Source organism: Lonchura striata, chromosome 3, assembly GCF_050655825.1.
Source record: "Lonchura striata isolate lonStrDom1 chromosome 3, ASM5065582v1, whole genome shotgun sequence".
Taxonomy (NCBI): Eukaryota; Metazoa; Chordata; class Aves; order Passeriformes; family Estrildidae; genus Lonchura; species Lonchura striata.
This window is the reverse complement of record NC_140705.1, coordinates 76730001-76744848: the sequence shown is the minus strand read 5'-3', so window position 1 is coordinate 76744848 and position 14848 is coordinate 76730001. Positions and strand designations below refer to the sequence as shown.

The 14848-nt window shown below is 35.6% G+C and overlaps 1 protein-coding gene across 12 annotated transcripts in view; it reads right to left on the bottom strand.

Annotated features, from left to right (window-relative positions):
• Positions 1-14848, bottom strand: part of PDE10A (phosphodiesterase 10A) — a 352020-nt gene that overhangs the window by 59810 nt on the left and 277362 nt on the right. For all 12 annotated transcript variants that reach the window (XM_021544164.4, XM_085575511.1, XM_021544159.4 and 9 more), the window contains one exon: positions 9257-9285. In XM_021544164.4, coding sequence (XP_021399839.3) covers positions 9257-9285 — 29 coding nt within the window. The remainder of the gene's footprint in view (positions 1-9256; positions 9286-14848) is intronic.

Here is a 14848-nt window from a genome sequence, read left to right as displayed (position 1 = left end):
GTGCTGATTGCTGGTATGATGGAACAGCATGATATGGTTAAAATCTCACAGGAAAGGAGATGCAGCCTCCCTTCAGGGCCCCAGCTGCATTTGTTTATCCATTTCCCAAGTTCTGAAGGGCTGTTAAAAACAGCACTTAAATGTGTATGTGTAGCATGACAGCATCACGAACAATAATTTCACAGGAAGCAATACTTGGCGCTAAGTAAAGATTCATTACCCTGCCCAAAACTGGTAATGTGGAAACTGAATAAAGTAATATGGTCAATTACTTACTGAACTCCATGATGCAGTAAATTACATTGCTTAAACTAAAAATTAAGCTGGTGATATTTAGACAAATTAATGTTGCTTGAAAGACTAAGGCTTACTCTTCTGCTCATTCATACTTCAGAGCCAAGTTTAATATAGATCAGACTAATATAAACAACAATGGAAAATACCATAAATGTTCAGAGTATCACAGTCTAGCCCACTGCCAGTCCAATGTTTATGGGCATATATGTAACTGCTCAATAACTTTCTAGATGTTCTCTGTCTGAAAATGTGGGTAAACCTCTAGATGTGACACTTACTGATGGATTAAGCATGTAATTTACACAATATATTTCATTATATGATTTTTATTTCCCCTCTTATTTTCATGCATACAACACACTATGTCAGGAATACAGAGCATGTAAAGATATATATTTAGGATACATTTTGATGCTTCATCTCAAAAACACCCAAAAATCTCCACCAACAAAAAAATTAAAAGTGTTTGCTGGATAATATAAATTCCCAGTTTCTTTAATTCAGAAGACCTTAATCTTGATTTTAAAATGGTTCCTGAGAATATACAGTCTCTGCCATGACCTCTTCTTAATCTACTAATCTATTGCTCTACATGGACATATTAGAACATTTAAGTATTAGGCTGTCCAAATATTCTTAATGTGTAACAAATCTGACAGTTCATAATTCTTTCTGTAAAATGATGCGATAGTTATACATTTTGACAGTGATGTAAGGTCACACTGCATAAATGCATAAACTACTGCAGGTCTTGAGTTTACAATACAGCATGCCACTGCCAATATTAGCACCATATGGCAGCTGGCAAGCTTCCACTGCCTGCCCTCTGCTGTGTCCCACATTTACTCCTGTATGATTATTATTCAAATGGAGAAAACAATTGCATAGTTTCATGCAAGTGGATATTTTATACTTACAATCTGTAGCCATAAGTAGCCGTAAAGCAGGAAAATGGTGAACAAAATCTACACAATTCAGATGTGCTAACCCTTTTTCAATCTGCAAAAGTATGTGTAGCCACATACCCTAAAGCAACAACAGCTAATCAAGCACACATGAACTTTATCATGTGGAAAAATGTCTTCTCAGAACTTGGAAATGAATACACATCTTTTCGTCTGTGACGCACAGTCAGGATTTAAATCAAATCCTCAAAGGTTAAAGCTAATACGCTAAGAGAACGCATCATCAGAATGAGCCATAGCAGAATAACTGCTTTCCCTCTAATCAAGCAGCAGTTCAGCATGCATACTAATGCTATAATACCTACGTGCCCTTTATCCTCACCTCTGCCACGTATGCTTGCAAGTGTTTGGTAAGCAGGGCAAACCATTGCCCGTGTCACTGAGGAGACGGCAGCCGCGTAATGCCGGCCATTGCTGCGTGGCACGCATCTGGTACTGACCATCTGCACACCCACATCTGCCCAGGCAAATACAGCTTGTCCAGATGCACAATTAAGTAATTCTTAGATCAATCATCAACAAAGATTCACTCTGTCATGCTGTGAAATGGTTTTCCTTTTATTATAGTACACTGAAACAGTTTTTTATTAGGTTCTAAGCATTTTAGATTGGATAACCATAATTATGTTTGGTTGAAAAACCACAACAGTCTTTATGAAACCATGTATTTAAACACTGGGTAAGTCATCAGGAAACTCTGGTACAAGCACTACCCAATGTGGTTGCTAACGCAGACTTGTGCATATTTGGTGTAAAACTTAGTTGAGAAAGCAACTCCTCAAAAAAATTCAACACACATGGTGGAAAAGGATTATTTATTATATATATATACACTATTATATGGAGTAAGTAGAGTTTCTTAATTTTCAATTTAAACATTATTAATACTCATCAATTTTTTCCTTAACTCATTTTTCCCCATTGCTGATTTTCTTCTATTTAAGATTCAGTGTCTACAAGTATTTAGTATACTCACTGTAAAATTCTGAATTTCAATGAAATTACATAAAATAATTCCACTAGACTAAAAACTAGTTTAGCACTACCATACCAGCATCATATTTCTAGTAATTGTGTGTATTTTAAAGCTATGAAAATGGACTAACAATTAATAAGGGAAATTGTGCTATAGATATTAATAAAAATTCATAAATATAAGGTTGTTTTTATAGGATTTATGAAAAAATAGTTAAATGGTTTTTAGTCTTTTGAATATTTCAGTGCAATAGAAGACAACAACCCATGACAAGTGATATAAGAATAGTTTTGTAACTTAGAACTAAACAAGGAGTCCAGAAACATAAACATTAAGGAGATACTGAAATACTGTAGAGTGAGATGAATTTTAAGTATTCATTCTAAACAATTCTGACACATGGAGAAACTAATATTAGAGTACACAATATAATATCTAAAGTTTAAAAAAAAAACCAACAAAAAACCAGAAAACCCTGAAATGAAGATTATTTCTATGCTTTGACAATCATAGGGCAGCTTTGCCACAGGTGTTTTATGCTTTTGCAGGAAAGAAAAAGTCCCTTTGTAGCAACAAAAATACAGCAATTATATCTAATTCCAAGACACTCTAGAGGTGTCACAGGGGGCCACACCATGGACAGATGGAGGGACACTTGAAACTAAGGACATATATTCAAAGACATGTAAGCAGGCCAAAAAAGAAAAAACAAAACAAAACAAACAAAAAAAAAAAAAAAGAAAAAAATAACCAACCAAAGAGAAACATGTCAAACAAACAAAAAAACCCACTAAAACCACAAGAAACACAAATAAACCACAAAACAATAACAAAAAACAGCCTCAAAAAGCTAACAACAAACACACTTTGTGAGATCAAAATTACATACTTAGGAAAGAACTCAGCTGACCAGGTAAGAAGGAATTCCTGGACCAGGAATAGGATCTTTTGGGACAAACAGTGCTTCTTATAAAGAACCTCAGTTCTTAAACAGTGTAAAATAACTAAGAATCAAGGATGTACAGAGACCAAGGACATTGTACATAGACCCAAGAGTTCAAAATACACATTCTCTATCTGGTTACATCAGTTAGTATTTTAGATAACCAGCTTCTTCCAACCGCCTAAATTAAACTCTCAATGGCATCATCAAAACTTGCAGATAACAAATTCAAGTAACTCTGTGCAACATTTTACACAGAAGAATGTCCTTAGGCAGGGACTGGATTTCACCCAAGGTTCTTCAGTCATCATTAAAACTGACAGCTCCTCTCTTCTCTATTAGCACACTACAGAACATAGGCCAGATGCTGAACTGAAAACAACCAAAATCTCCTCATAAACTTCCAGACAACACAAGTTTTCTTTCCTATAAAACTATAGTCTTGGCAACAGAAGTCATCAGGGAAAGAATTTAAAGATGAACTAAAAAAAAGCCTCCAAATAAAAAAGAACACTTGTTCGAAGTCTTAACGGTCTGGATTAACAGTTGACTGAGATGTCAGTCCAAAATATTTCATGCTAGGTATTTTCATACTTGACCAGAAGTATAAAAAGACAGGTCTTATACACCTAAGTTTTCAATGACATTAATACTTGCCTTAGAAAAGCAACACTTCTATACTTCTCAAAAAAAAAAAAAAAAAAAAAGTCACAAAAAGAAGTAAATAAACTAAAATATGTGATGCCTTTTTCTGAAATAGATTAACTTTCCCTTCTCTTGGGTAGTCTTATGAAAAATCCCAAATGCACAGTTACCATTCTGATTTAAGAGACTTGCTCTACATAATTTTCCAGTTGCATCCACAACTTATCTTCTGGAAAGATAATCAATACTCAATTACTTGTATCTTTTCTAAAGAAATACTACATGTTCTTTAAGAATTTTGGCACAATTACTTTATTTACCCACATACTAAGTGTTTTTTTTTAAACTGAAGAATATTCTTCAATGTTTCTCTTTTTTTCCTTCCTCACAAAGGAATGCCAAACTAGAAGAGAACATATTGGTGACTAAATCCAGTCCCTTGAAGACAAAGGCAGCCCTGTAGGAGCCATTTGGTTTAAAAGTACATAAAATATTTATTCCATGTGTCACTACACTTTATCACAATGAGTATTCAGACATCTAGTGTAGAAACTAAGGCCAGACCTGTATCACAATAGTCACCTACTTCTTCAAATGAAAGCATGGGAACTGGTGTTTGTTATTTTGGGACACAGATAACCATGAGATAACTACATTCTAATAACACTGAAAACACATATAAACTGTACATGTGAAGAAACAAAAATATGGATCCGGACTTCATTTTAAAAAATAATTAAAACCCACAAACCCCCCCAACCTTACAGAAGGCTAATCAAACTGCTTGTTTCAAAGTGGAAATGCTGAGCCAAAGGATGTCAAATCCTTGGACTGAAGAAAGTGGTGAGCAAACTTACAGTGCAAAGATGGCTTTCAGAGGAGCAATGAGCTTGGAGAGGAAACTCAAAAAAAATCAGAAGAGGTAACTGGGCTTGGCTGGCGTAACCAGTTTTCTTTAAACTTGGACACTGGAAAGCAAGCAACTATAAAGAACAGTCTTAGCTGAGGTGATTAATTTTAATGGTTGTACATAGCCTCAGAGAAAACTGCTCCTACACGCATTTGTCTGACGTCTATTCTTCTTGTTTTGACTGGAGAGGACATGGGTTAGAACTTGCATGGTAAATAAAGTTTAGCATTGCAGCACCATACGCAAGTATTTATGAATTTTCTCTTCACTCATCAAACACCTTCATGACAAAAGCAAAAAAGGGAAAATACGAGATGAAGATGACATTTGGCAGCACAGGCCCTATTATGATGCAAAGCAGCTTTCTTACTCTGCACAGAAAGAACTCACTAGTTTTGAAGGCACACATTTCCCAGCCTTTTTATCTAGCTGATTTCCAAGCCTCCAAGTGATGAACACCTTTCCTATAAGAAGCTTCTTGCCCCATAGGCCCCACTCCCTAACATTCATTCTAACCTTCCCAGCAGCTCCTTCCCTGTTACCAAATGGCAACACTAAAATAAATTGCTTCACAATAGAAAAAAACACATCATAAAAAGCAAAGGCTTCACTTATGAGAAAAGAACATTATGACTACATAGAAGTAACCATATAATCTGTTATTAACTGTAAGGCTCATAAAACTTCATTAATATCTCAATTATATCACCTCTCCAGATTATATAATAAAACAGCATAATGAGCTTAACTTGACAAGGCTGAATACTGCTCCTCTTTTTAAAAAGCTTTTTATAAAATTACATTCCCTCCTAATATTTGACTTGCAAGCACTCTAAAGACACCATGTACAACATTAAAAATAAACTTCATTTTCCTACCACTGTTGCTTATCAGTACCACAGTATTCACAAGACTTTCTTTTTAAAGACATCAGCTTATACAAGCATCTTCTCGTGACAATAGGTGCAATGCCATTTGCAACACTTCTAAAAGCTAAATATATATTTTTATATTTTTTTCTAGTTCCCCTAACATTTTTATTAACCTGTTCTCAGTTCAGGGAAGACATGAAAATATTTTAATCCTATCTTTAATAAGAAGATACTACAAGGAATGAGCCTGTATTGCCAATGGGTCATGAAGAACCCAAACCTTTATTATCAGTCACACAGTGAAGATACATGCAATTACTGCAACTATTTACTGAAAACACACTTGCTAATTCTGTGACTGGCAGTGACATACTGTGCTGGGCGCTGGCTGGTGCCAAGGCAGCTGCCAAAAAGCTGCAAGTCCAAAAAGGGGAAAGGAAAGGATTAAACTATCATTCCTGTTTCCAAGAATAAAGTACTCTAAATGAAACGAGTCACTTGCTAGGTAATAATTTTCTGGTGTTTATATGGTAAACTTCTGTAAAGTGAATTGCTGTTGGCATTGCCAGAGTTTACAAAGCAAAAGAGACTTGCCAAAAGGCAGCTTCACTGAAAGTATTGTTCAAGTAAACATGGAATGGAAAGTCATTAAGCAAAATGAACAGCTAATTTTGCCGTGATCATATCAGGAACATTGAGTATTTTCACTTAAACCTCAGAACCTGAGGTACAAAAGAGCACAGAGTGATCACGGGAAACTCAGCAGCACGTAGAACAGAATCCTGGCTATAGTTCATGAAGGAATGGAGTTATTTTTGCCAACTGAAAAGAATAACATGTCTCCAAAGCACACTGTTTTCACTAATGTTGTCACACAACTACATCTTTAGTCTAGATGTGCACGAATACTTGCGCACTTAATGCTCAAACTCACACTCCTCTATTTTTGTTTCTTTTGCAGATTAAACAGGAAAACAGCAAAGTATCCAGCTTAAGTTTTCTTCATGCAAGTAGCTCAATAATTGGTTTTCTTTTTGAAATCCCTCTGCCCAGAAAACCACTTGTGTAGCTAGGATGAATGGGATCAGCCAACACACATCTGCACAATAAGTGAGCAGAAGAAAGTCAGCATTTCCAAGGATGTTCCCAATACTACATTGTGCAAAAAGGAGATTCTGTCCCCAGTTACATATATTTCATAAACACTGGAAACTAGTATTCAGAAAAAAGTTCACAGGTTCATTGGTCACAGATGCTCATGAGGTAGTTTGTAACCAGAGCTGCTCTTATGCCAAAAACTGTCTACAGGAATCAAGAAATCTTTCCCCTCCATCACTATTCAGACGCTATATCAAGCCAAACAAGGAAATCTTTTCAAATAATTTCTGAACACCAAAATATTGATAAAATTGCCATTAGTAGACTAGAATTAAAAATAATAAATTTTAAAATTTTTCTAAACTTACATTTCAAAATTTCTTAAATTTTCAAAGTGTGAAACTACAACATAAAACACATGAAAATACTGAAATTTCCTTCCAACAATTAAAGATTTTTTCAGTATATTCCTACCTCATTTTCTAGCTAACATGGTATAGTTAAAGCAATTGGTGATTTAATTCTGCAATAAATTTCCTTTCACTAACCTTAATCTTTCCTTCCCTATGATACAAGCTGCTTCTTGCAGATGTTTTCAGGAAATAAAAATATAACACTTAATGACTTCAAAACTCATAATTCTTCAGTCACCGTGAACATGTCTATTTGTCTGAAAAATATTGCTCACGTACAGAACTTTCCTAATTTAAATTCTAATTTATGTTCACATTTTAATTACACTGGTATCTGTTTGAACTGCTGCTGAAGAAAGAGGATGTATTACAATGGTCTGCATTATTATATATGGCATTATTAAAAAATACAGCAAACAAACCAACCTGTTATTTTGTAGCATAGTGTATTCCTGAGCACCTTCAAGTACTTAAAAAAAAAAGCTAAACTAAATTGTAGTGCAGCACAGTATACATACCAACTGCACAATGATTGATGGCCAAAAAAACAAGGGAGAAAATGTTTACTTAAGAACATCTGAAGTATCATCTGCACCCCACTGATTCCAGGGCTTCAAGTGACAGACCATCCATCTTTAGGAAAGCCTAAGCCACAAGATACGACTTTGTGGGGCTGAGATGGCTAACACCAGTCCAAGAGACACAGGGAGTGACTGGCAGGGCAGACTTGGGGGTTCAGAACTTGTTTTCTTTGCCTTAAATAGCTCAGATGTGGTAATCAAGATATATTCTGTAGTTCTGTTTTACAGAGGTTTAGGTAAATGTTAATCTACTAAATTAATTACAATTAAAAGGAAATTTCCCACATACGTAATTAGAGCTTCTGAGATTTTTAGGCAGATCTTTAGTTATTTTGTGATCAAAACAATACATATAGATATTCTAATAACAAAAATCCCAGGTTACAACACAAGGTATTCACTGTCATAACAACAGCAAACTGAGGGAGGAACAAAAACCATGTTGAAAACTGATGAATTACTATAACACATTAATTTTCACTTACATTCTCAACACCCTTACAAGTCCATGGCACATCATGTATATGGAAAACATCTGCTTGAATTAACTAATTTTTAGGCAACATTTAATCTCTTTCTTGTAGGCACATGTGAGGTGAACCCCTCATCCCAGCCCTCTGCTCACAGAGTTACAAAAATTGAGGTTTCCACTACCAGCCTTAGTTCTCCACTCTTTCCACATTGCAGCATTTTCCAAAGGACTTCTACTGAGTTCAAGAGCATCCAGCCAGTTTTTGCAGTCTTTCAACCTGCCCTATTTTTAATATATGTCTGACACTATTGTGCTTCTCCTGGGAACATGAAATAGTTTATGCAAGACATTCATGAAGGAGAGCAAAACAGGACTATGATTACACCTTGGAAAGTTGTAAGGACTCCCCCATCTTATGAGGTCCCTCAGGATTCTGGACCCATCTGGGGGCAAAAGATTGTCCTGTACTGATCTTTTGTCATTCAGAGCAAAGGCACTCATTCGTAACAGATCCCTGTAATTAGTCCTCACGGACAGATATTTTGCAGGACACAGTATCAATCAGATATAGGGCTAGGTTTGGGAATTTATTACTGAATAGGGTTTCTTAGGATTTTACATTGCATTTCATGCAGACCACTGCAAAATATTTTGAATTAGAAAATTTAACTCATTGTATCATACCACATCTCAAAAGGGAGTTATTAAATAGGGCATTTTTCTTCCCTTCCTATGCTTGCCATCTACTGAGGCAGTTACACTGATTAAATAGTCTAATGTTATGCTCAAAGTCCCATGAATTTCCTGGTTTCCATGAAGTACCTTTTTAAAACTGGATCATGAAAATAGCACTGGGAGAACTCGAAATGCAAAACACCCTTCAATTTATTTACAGCAAATCAAGGGTTCTTAATATTTATTTTCCTTATTAACTGTTCTCTAGACAGTCTGTACAGCATTTTTTCCTCTGGAGATCCACTATAACCAGGGAATAGAGATAAATCTTGATCAGAGTCTATGGAAAAATCATCTCAAGTGAACAGTGGGACACTTGTTTTTAGAGGGGATACAGAGCAGCACTTACCCTGCTGACTTCTTTAGGAGCAGTTTCATCTAAAAGGAAACAAACCAAACAATTAGGCACTCTAGGAATGAATGAAGAACTGATAACAATCTGAATGAAGAACAGATAACAAACTTCAAACAATTTCTGCACATTTGTACAAAACTTTCCTAATATGGTTTGATCAAGTGATCGAAATATCCTGAGACTGGTTTGCATTTACAATCTTTTAAAAACTTCTAAACCTAAAAACCAGTTAAACTAGGATAAAGTACTTAGGAAGTCTACCCTGGCTTAATAAGAATACAGAATTTCATACATTTCAGAATTCCTGAGAGAAGGTGGCACAGGCCAGTTAAACACTAAATTTATATTCCAGTTCAGTAAGGGTATTGTCAGTACTGCATAGTCTGCAAATTAAAAGCCTTTGCTACCAAATATATATCACCAACATCCTACAAGGAAGCTAGTGAGCAGACTTAGACCCTCTGTTCTTATATCAAAGATGATAGTCCTGTTGACTTCTTTGGATGTGGAAAAAAAGTCTTGTAGCCATAAAAAAAGAAGAATATCACTGATGAGATCTGGCATAACATGTTAAAAAAAATAGATTACAAGATTATATATATATGCACACAAACTATAATGTTTTGTTCTTTCAAATGAAAACAGATTTTCATGCATTTTTATTAAGCTTAATACATATAAATAAACACAGGTAAAATATCAGAGCTAAAACATTAAGTAGTTTTTCTGAAAAATGCAGGGAGTGCAGCTATACAGTAAGAACACTTCTGCTACAGGAGGAGTTTCCAACTTTCAGTTCAACCACACCAAAAGTAGCTTAAACACACCTTTACAAACCTCCAGCTGGTTAGGTGTTTCTGAAAACATGAAGAGAACTATTTGTAACCTTTTATTTGCTCCTAGGAGTCAAATTACTATACTTCAGAAATTAAAATTAAGTCAGGAAATAGATTGAATTCACAGAAAATATCATATGATTATATTTGTCAAAGGCTCTTCATATCTTGCCATTTTAAATGAATTTTTAATCAATAAAGGTAGAAACTCTCAGATTTTCTAGCAAACACATTTAATACACAATTTCTGATTGAAATAATTCTCTTCTGAAAGAATTCTCTATAGCAATACAGATCTCCCCTCAAAACTGAGTGGTGCTAAGGAAAATAACATATTTCACAACCATGAGCGAATATTAGCCTCCTTTTAATCCCAGTCAAATTATATGCCACTAATTTACATGCAGAAAACAGACAAATTTATTTGACTATTTAAGGCAGTTCTGTTGTTTGCAGGGCAATGTGGAACACATGCTCTACCATGTTCAGTGATGTTACCTTCCTGAACCACACAAATCTATATACCAGTTACAAAAACAGCCAGAGCAACACTCAAAATCCCTGTCTCCTATTACCTGATTTCTGACACTGAGCAACAGGAAACATGAGCAACAGAAAGCAGAGTGATTACATGACACTTTCCTTGGAGTGTACTCTCAGTTTTCAGTAACCAAATAGATCAAACATTTCTTCAATCAGTGGTGACACTTTTCTATTTAAAGGATGGGGTTTTCTTCCTCACACTTTTGTCGGGTAGGAGGGGTGTTAGATTTTGTTTGGCTGGTTATTAAACCTGAGTCACCAGTCTTTAGCATTCTCAAAATGCTATGAGCTCCACAGTTCAAATACATAATACCAGAAAAATTATTTTATTTTGAATCTGCGCACTACGTATTTTATCTGATTCCCTCTATTCACCTTATTCATGGAGCCTGTGATTCTACAGATCGCTGAAGAAAGTCCTTCTCTGCTCCATCTAGACCTTTCCTGGTTTGAGAGGTCTGGTCTGACTTGCTAACTCTCACCACTCCTGCTGTCCTACTGCATCTTTCTGGGGTGGGAAGCCCAGAATTATAGGCAATACTGCAGCTCAGAAAAACACAGCTAGGACTTACGGAATGACACAGGGATGATTTAGGGAGTTTCTCTCTATTGGAAAATAATAATTCCTAACATTTTACATGTTTCTTGATAATTACTGAACCCTGGACTAATATTTTCAAACATTTATGTTCTGTAATACTGATATCTCTCTCAAAATTATAACTAAGACAACCTCCTCCCCCTCCCCCCCCCCCCCCCCCGCACTGTATGTGTAAAATTACTTCCCCCATGATATAAAGTAGTCAGTGTTTATCAGAACTAGCTTTTCCACCTCTGTTTTAGCTCTCACTCACCTTGGGTAACTGTGTCCTAAAAAAAATTAACAATCATATCTTCCAAATTAACTTAAACCCTACATCAGCTTACCCAAGTCATGATAAATATATTGAAAAATGGGTAAATCATACTTGTGATCTTCCTCTACTAGAACAAAACCAATGTATTGTAACATATGGAATATAAATTACTAACACCACAATTCACCATTTCTGCAATTTCAGCTTAACTACCTATACAATTCTAATTAACGACTGCATAGTTCGCTACAGAAACACATAATAATCATTATAGTAACTAAAGGCAGCATCCATCTGGGAAAGCTTCCATACTAAACCCAGTCATAAAAGATAGGAAGAAGCAGAAAATAAGAAAAGAACTGATAGAAAACAAAAAATCCGCTGAAGTTTTTTGTTCAGCACAGGATACATGGGGCTAGGTTTAGTTTGGCTTGAGATTCTTTCTGTTGGTGTGTGTGTGTGAAGAGGTGTTAAATTGAGTAACTGTTCATTAAATAGGAAAAATTCAGATTTCATTTTGCACATTAAAAAAAAAATCCCATTTCATACTTAGATTTCTATGCATGCATTTTAATAAACAAAACAAAACAAAGGCAAATAAGTTTTTGACAATTGCAAGATGCTAACACAGAGCAGTCACAAAGAAAACTTTAATGCAAAAGAAATTTTCAGCATTTCAGACATGACATATTGAGGCATTTACCATGGAAACAATTATTCTAATGCCCAGTTAGTTTTATCACAGAAACTATTCTGCAAAAACAATATCAACTTTCTCCCTGGTCTTACACTGTTCTTTTTTTTCTGTGTAGTTAAATACTGCTGTTGGTACACTAATGTTGCTGATGACAGCAAACAAATGCTTAGGATTAATTCTGTTTGAGATCCCAGATAGGTCTACAGTCAGTTTCCTAAGGAACACTTTCCCACACAGCAGATGTCAGATTGACCTAATAATTTTTCTTTTCAAAATTTGCTTTAGGCTTCAGATAATAAGATACAAGTTACTTATGATGCAGTTAGACCAGCAGAGGTTCATTTGCTGATTTTTTTTTTTTTTTTACCTTGAAAAGTGTCATACATCTGTAGATCAATAGAAATTCCACATCAACTAATGTAGATTGTTTAAAGACTGATCTCACCACCCTGAAATAAAGTTTACCAGGTTTACTTAATCTCTGTGGTAGAACAGCATCAGTCAGATGAAACTGGCCAGTCTATTTTAACTGCAATTTGCATCCTTATTTTAGACATCTTGAATCTGGCAGCTTCTGTCTCCACTGCATTTGTAGGATTTTTCAAAGATACCTTAGCTGAGAGTGGGTTTCCTAAAGCAGTAACTATCATATATATATAACAGAAATTTCAAGCCATCACTCAAAAACATTCTTGCTTCTTAATGCACAATCTCAGTAGGGGTACCAGGACACCTCTCCTGATTTTCAACAGTCTGGATTAATCTCACAATTCAGAAGCACTTGTGTTACTCCACAGAAAACTAATTTTGTTTGTTTAAACATAGACCTAGACATTGAAAGGGAATATTCATGAGATTGATCATTGGTGGCACACTGTGTTTCTTTCCCTGAAGAAGGACAAAACATGAATTCTAGCTATTTTACATGAACAATAAGATCTACACTGTTATTTTTAAGTGCCTGAAAAAGGATGCTCAGTTCTTCCTCTTCTTAAGTAACATGCATCAGACAATATATAAGGCATGAACTTCACTGCAGATGGTAAGCAGAGAAACATATTGTCTGCCAGGTGTCCTAACGTTTTAATTCACTCCTTCCCATATAATTGTGTCCAATGCACAATTTGCAAACAGGGCACTACAGAACAGAATTCAGGAGACTGTGCATTTGACTTCATTAGACATACCTAAATCTGGTACATTTGGAAACTTATTATTTTCTATGGTCTTAGCCCACATTAAACTGATGAAACAGTTGGAGCAATTTTGCAGGATGGCTTATTCTGGCCAGAAAACTTCCAAAAGGCATCTTCTGAAAGTATCACCCATCCTCGTGAGAACAGAAAAGCATGAGTAAGATCCAGGGTTTTCTTCTGTTTACAAAATTGCTTAGTACTACAAAACATACTGATAGATGGTAGCTCCACACATATACATCCATGATCATAAAAATCCTCAACCGTAAAACATATGTGGCAACTTAAACTAATCTAAGAAGGGCATTTCCACATCTGCTAAAAGCTCCATAAGATTCTATAGAAGTCTCTCAAGTCTAATATACCTCAGCAAAAATCATGTTGGAACCTGGGCTCTGACCTTCAGGAAAAATCTTAATAGTTTCCAGCAGTAAATATGCTTTACCAAGAAGGTGTATGATTGTGTTTTATGGTAATTAGCCGATGACTTCATATCCTATTCAACAGGGCTGTTGAATGACAAGAGTGTTAAACTGGTTAGCTCATCTATATTATCAGTCAGCGAGGTGCAATCACCATGGTTTATGACCAGAATGCAGCCACAAGACAATGGCTGAAGAGTGTGTAAAACAGTTGATCATTGTTTTGTACCTACCAGTTCACAGCTACACCTTTATGCCCACATCTACTGCCTTTCTTGTCCAATGCACAATTCTGCCTGGCTTTCACTCCGCTAGCTGCGCTGCAGCTTTCTTTAAAACTGATTATATGTCATGTCAGCATGTTTGGTGAAGGAAGACTCTCATCCAGTAGCAACACAATTTCAGAATGACTCTTTAAATCAAATTTGATTCCCCTCCCCTTTTTTTTTTCTTGTTCCAGAAGCCCTGGTTGCCAAGTATAAAGTATCCTTAGAGTTTACTGCAATCAATGTATCTAAGAAACAGCATTATCACTACTAATCTGTCCTTTTACTTTTGAATAGCTCTGTCCCTTCACTCTTGAATATTTTTCAAATACCAAATTCAAACTTGAAAATCAAAGTTTTATTGCATTCAGCAGGTGTTTTCAAAGAGAAGGAAAATATTACATCACTGTTGACTCAAATACCACTCAGACATATACCTTAAGCAATCGCATTAAAATCAATAGAACTACCACAGCATGCATTGGAAAACAGAAATGCTTTTTTGTATTAAATGTCACGGCATTTCTGTAATGTATAATGATTCAGGGCTGAAAGAGATGATTAAAAGAGAACGCTGCTTGAAGCATGTCGTACACAGATCCACCAACCTGAGAAAGCCCCACTGGATCTTGTCCTCTGCAAGAAATTTGGATATTTAAAAAACATGCATACCTTTTGGATCCTGCTGAACCTCTGGAGTTTGGCTTGTTTATTCCTAGACCGTGAATATCTCTTCCCAACTGATAAGATGCCTGGAGAACTTTAAGGA